Here is a 6000-nt window from a genome sequence, read left to right as displayed (position 1 = left end):
AAGGTTACTAGTGGAACATAAAAACAATTCCACAAAATAAAATGACTCATGCTAAAAGTGGCTGTGGTAATCTGTGGATGTTCTCAGTCATCCAGGTCATGATAAGTCTCAAGCAAGCATAAGTTATGGCAACTGGACTAACCTCGTGTGAGTCGAAAACGTTTCACCTCTCATCCAAGAGGCTTCTTCAGTTCTGAAAGCCTGGTGGGGAGTACCAGATATTTATCCACCAGGAGGGTGGTGGCAAAAACAAGTGGACAAAGACCCGAAACCAATAGACTCGTTAGGTGTTAATGTGAGTCGTTAGCCTTTGATGGGCGGTCGTTACCCCTCCCAGCCCTCTAGGAGGGTGGTTGGGGGTCACCTGACTGCAAGTGGGACAGATGGCTGCACCTCCTTGGGAGGGCTCTAAGAACGGCGTTGTAAGTGGGAGACAAGTGGTGTCTGAGGCCCCCTCCTCTGTTCAAAGATGGCCGTTCTAGTTTGACATGAATGGCTTTTTGACATTAATACCTAACGAGTCTGTTGGTTTCGGGTCTTTGTCCACTTGTTTTTACCACCACCCTCCTGGTGGATAAATATCTGGTACTCCCCACCAGGCTTTCAGAACTGAAGAAGCCTCTTGGATGAGAGGTGAAACGTTTTCGACTCACACGAGGTTAGTCCAGTTGCCATAACTTATGCTTGCTTGAGACTCACCACAAAACTATTTTAAAAGGCTCTCTTGATGTCAGTTGATGTCAGCTCATTCTGTCAATTTGATTTATATATCCCTCATGATCATGCTGTAAAGCGATCAACCAATTTGTGATGCCAAAGCAAAAAAAAAAAAAGAGTTACAGTGGGAATCACTTCACACTATGAATCTCCTGCAGTTTACCCTTAAGCAAAGCACATTCCCATACATTATAAAGCCCCTTCTGAATGTAGCTTTACATTTACCAATGAGAGGGACAAAAAACATGTATCTTTAGAGAACAGATGTGGGTAAATGATACTGCTTCAAGCAGTTCAGTTTATGTTTGATGTTAAACACTACTCAGTACAAAGTATTAACATGACAACCAGTAAACAGCTGTAATTTTCCGTCAGGCTGGACTATCTCAGAACTTAAGACAGGTGACATGGTGAGCAACAAATGCTTTATTTTTCTGAACTGAATTTTAAAATGAAAGTTTAAAAAAAAAGAAAAAACACTCACTTTGTACACCTAAAATTCTGCATACTGGGGACAGTTGTTTAACACTGTCTCATGTCTTTGAAAAAAAAACAGAGCTGAAAACAACATTAGAAATCCATCAAAACCTTTGAGATAAAGAAAACATACAAAATGTACTCCATTTCCATGAACATATGTTAACAAAACAAATTAAACATCTGCTAGGATTTAATGTCTGAATTTAATACTGTGCAAAATCTGTCTATAATGTTGAAATGGCATTCATGTAGAATTAAAAAGCACTGCTAAACAGTAAAAAATAACTTTGAGCAAAAAATCAGTGGCCAAGCCCAACAAAAAAACAAAAGGCAGTGTAGAATTGCAATTCCATATCTACAAAATCTGCATCATAACAACCTAGCTATGTACACTGTACAGATATTTAAACATAAACATACATTTTCACAAAGAAAAAAGAAACTGCTTGTCTAGGGCTAGATGAACACTAAGCCATTAGTAACAGAAAACATTGGAATGCGGTGCCTCTAAAAGTATGTATGCTCCATATCATTTTTGGGGTTTTTTTTAGTAAATGATGTGACAACATTAAACAGATCATACAAGTGGAGGGAAACCAGCTAAATGATGGGCATCAACTTAGGCTCACAGTATAATGTAACTGGCATTTGACAATTATATTTGCCAAAAGCTTTCAACTCTGCAGTGACACTGTGTCTTTTACATTGTCCCTTATTTCATTTCATCAAATATATCATAATATACCAATAGCAAGTGCAAGATAACAAGGTTACTAGTGGAACATAAAAACAATTCCACAAAATAAAATGACTCATGCTAAAAGTGGCTGTGGTTGCCAATATACATTTTTATGATTTCTATCATAACATTATCGGAACCTCACTGCCTTGTTCATTGTAGGTAAACTAGTTTCTCTTAACCAAGATAACAACCAATGTTTTTGTGATGCTTAAACTTCTGTACAAGATGGTATAAAATAATCTACCAGTCACTGATAATTTATGAAATATCAAATATGCGTAGAAAAGTTGAGAAAAATGGAACATGTCTTCAACTGAGACAGCTACTTCATTCAGTATTCAGTGTCATACAGCCATTATAACCGATTGGTTATAATGGCTGTATATTTTAGCAAAATATTGCTAATAGTCTAATGCCACTGCTGGAGCTTTTTATTAGATTTGGTATTGACTTGCTTACTTTGTTTTTTTTATAATCTTAGGAGAACACACCCCCTTAATAAACACTTTTGTACCAAAATATACTGACAACTAATGAGCAGGAGTCCATGTTGGATGTTCTTGGGCCCCCAAGGAAGAAAACTGCTGTAGCAAAAACAACAAAATGTTCACATCAAATGTGTTTGTGGTTCACCCAGAAAAATCTTTAGATTTTTTTTTTTTTGTCTGAAGTTTTCTTTTTTTCCTGCATTATTTTGAAGCATTGCCTGAATTCACATTCTTTAAAGACTGATTTCTGGATTTCTCTACTGCCATGCCCTCAGGTTCATCCTCAAATCCTCCCATCAGTCACTCTCCTTCCTTGTGGTCTGCATGCCTTATTGCAGGAGTGAGACAATTCCACTGCAGTATGAGCAGAGCTTTATTAGCTGCAGTACATCAGGATTGTCAAACTTGCTTTCAATTCTTAGCCATGCCATCACCACTCTGCTGGAACACAGGCTCTGCTAATGTAGTCAGTCAAGCTTCCAGCCATATCCTGGACATTCACTGTTCAGTCAGCAGTTTGGTTTTGACAAACCCCTGTTTCCCTGTAGTTCCATGGATGTTTCAGCCTCTGCTGTTTTCTGTGCTTTTTTTTTTGGCTCCCAGCTCCATGGGCTCTGCCTGGCCCCCCCTCTGCACCCCATTTATCTATTTAGAACATAGTCCCCATCTTCCCAATACATTAAAATAAACTGTCTGTTTATTTTAACCCTTGTTTATTTGCCCCCTTGTTACCAAATCCAAAAAACTATCAAACTGTACTGATACCTGGTCACAGTTCATGCTGCCTATGGTGGCACAACTAGTGCCACCATAAATAGAAAAATATATACAATCAGTGAAGAGTATTCACACTAAAAGACATTAAAGTTAGAGGTATAAAGTATAAAAAGGACTTCTAGGTAGTGCTCCAATAGCAGAAGAAATGCTGGGAGTGTTGTTTCATCACAGTGGTAGACCACTGTACAGGAGATGATGACCAAATTTCAATGAGGTATGCTTTTTGCTTTATTAAGTACATTAGCAACCACAGCAGCTCTTGACTTTCACACATAACAAATTTAAAAAACAAACGATTGCTGGGTGGGTAGGGTGGGGTGTGGGAGTTTCAGTGGTGGTGGCTGGGGAGGTGGAGGGTGCTTGGAGGGGAGGACTGGGGGTGTAGGTTGGGTAAATGACGAAGCACATTCACAACTGAATGAGGAAGCACATTCCGCAATAAAACACATGAATGGCTTTTTGAAATGTGATCATAACATTGTTTCATACATGTTACCAGTGGGGTCATAGTATTTTACAAAGCCTGTACAAGCTTGGGGCACTATAAAGTATACAAATCAGGCAACAATAAGAAAAAAAAAGGGATTGTGTCTTTTTTCAGTAAGAGGTGCTCGATGCGCTTCTGTGAAAGAACAGGGAACCAACAACCCTTTTATGTACTTGATTGTCCCATCTGCTTTTCTCTAATTCTCCCAATTGTATCTGTAAATTCCAGTCTTTTCTAGATTAGTCTTTCTCATTCCCCTTCTCTATCCATTCTTTTCACATTCCAAGTATATTCCTATTAGAACAGTAAGGACACTTCTGACTGTTCTGCACAGTGGGAGCAGCACTCAAAAAACAATAAGTTTGTTATTCAGGGTACTGTAAAACTTTCTCCCCACACATTTCCATTTCTGGACATAGTTGCTTGGGAGGATGGTAAGTGTAAAATATGATTTTAAAATTTGTGGATGTAAAGTCATTGTTATAGTATATGATTGCAGCAGTATGTTGCATTGCTGACAAAGCATTTCCTACCCTGTGATAACATCCAGTCATGCAACTTCACCCTGCATCACTGCTATGCTCCTACTGGCCCGCTACACACTCCAAAGCACCTCTGCACTGGACAGTCAATCACACCTCAGTCTGTTGCTGAGAGTCGGTGATGATGGTCACTCCAAGGCGAAGCTCATCCATACTGTCAAAATCACTACCATGTTCTGAGTCATCCAGCCCACAGGGTGCCGACATGTCTGAGGCTGACGATGCAGCAACAGATAGTCCCATATTTAGCAACACCGAGTCATCACTGTCCTCATTTCCTGGCGATACCACACACATTGTATTGCTGAAGTCCCCCTGAGGTGCTTCCCCAAATGGTATCTGGTGGGGGGGCAAGTATTGGCTGGGGTGGAAGTGTTGTCTTGTATGCTGATGCCCGGTGCTGCCAGAGCTCAGTGTGCTTTCTTTGGAGGCTGGCGGATTAGCAGGTGGAGGTGTGTAGGGCTCAGGATAGTCCTCACCTGTTGGCAGCGGAGGTGGCAGCTGGTCTTGGCTCAAAAACTCCTCTTCGTGGGGAGGAGGGTAGTCGCTGTCGATGTCATAGCCCCCCAGGTAGTAATCTGACTCCAGTTCACGAGTGCTTCCTACAAGGTGAGGGGATGAGCGTGCTACCTCATTGCCAGGACCTACCTCAAAGCCTGGCACTTCTTCAATGTCCGATAGCCTTGTGCTCGGCATCCAGTCTGATGTGTCCCAGTGGTATGCTGGACAGTAAAAGGAGAGATTGTTAGTGACAATCTGAACTGTAAAAACCGTAAAAGTCCAGTTGCACATTTGCCTGAGTCAACAAACCGGTCTCAACATGTTGAATTGTGCAGTAGATATGTCTTTAGTAAGCACCAGGGATGTTAGACTCAATGTCATCAACAACACAGAGAGATGTTGAAGGTCATGTTCATGACAAGGTACAACCTGTACAGAAAACATGTTAGATCTCTGGAGGGTATGTGACATGCAAAATAGGAAGCTCTGAGGGTTGACATTACAGGAGTCACAGCATGCTGAGCTTCATAAAGAATTACCAGCAGTTAAGCCATGTTGTAGTGTTAAAAAAATGATACAGTTGATTCAGTTCAGGTAGAAGAATATATCATACAGTGCTGTAAAAAGTATCCCCCCCTCAAACACATTTGAATATAACACAAAGCTAATCCAAGAAAATACAAAATGCAGTTTTTAAATGATGATTTCATTTACTGAAGAAAAAATGCTACCAAAATCCATGTATGGTTCGCTCATTTGTTTTTCCGTTTCAAAATAAAATCTAAAAAAAACAATAAACCATGTTGTTTCTTTGTTTTTCCATTTTTAAAACCTAAATGTAGAAATGCATTTTTTAATTAACAAAAAAAACACAGTGTTGGATTTTTTGCTCTAGCTTTTTAAACCCGAAATACAAAATACGGCTGTTGTTTTAATTTGTTGCAACACCGGAAGTTGCCGAGGAAGAACAGTTTAGAGCGGGTCTGAACCGTGAACACATCAAGACTGGCTGTACTCAAGGCTTTTCCAATTTCATTCTCTTTGACAGTGGCAAAACCCACGCAGAAATCATGGAGCTCGACATTGCTCTATAATGAGTATCAGGAGGTTCTGCATGGAGAACAGTTTAAGAAGACGCAACCATGTGTCCGATACTGATTTGGAGAGAGCTGTAATCTGTTCTGTTAACCACGTTAGTTTCAGTGCCATACTTTAGTAACTACAGAATGTTACGTTTGACATTTGTGTGTTTTACAGACAGGTCCG

At 40.1% G+C, this 6000-nt stretch overlaps 1 protein-coding gene across 10 annotated transcripts in view; it reads right to left on the bottom strand.

Moving 5' to 3' along the window:
* Window positions 1–1125: 1125 nt before the first annotated feature.
* Window positions 1126–6000, bottom strand: part of fat3a (FAT atypical cadherin 3a) — a 251252-nt gene continuing 246377 nt past the window's right edge. For all 10 annotated transcript variants that reach the window (XM_055012369.1, XM_035947739.2, XM_035947744.2 and 7 more), the window contains one exon: window positions 1126–4955. In XM_055012369.1, coding sequence (XP_054868344.1) covers window positions 4324–4955 — 632 coding nt within the window. In that variant the 3' untranslated portion in view covers window positions 1126–4323. The remainder of the gene's footprint in view (window positions 4956–6000) is intronic.

Source organism: Amphiprion ocellaris, chromosome 7, assembly GCF_022539595.1.
Source record: "Amphiprion ocellaris isolate individual 3 ecotype Okinawa chromosome 7, ASM2253959v1, whole genome shotgun sequence".
In the NCBI taxonomy this organism is placed as follows: domain Eukaryota; kingdom Metazoa; phylum Chordata; class Actinopteri; family Pomacentridae; genus Amphiprion; species Amphiprion ocellaris.
Note: the sequence above shows the minus strand (reverse complement) of the source record. Positions and strands in the feature narration are given on the sequence as shown.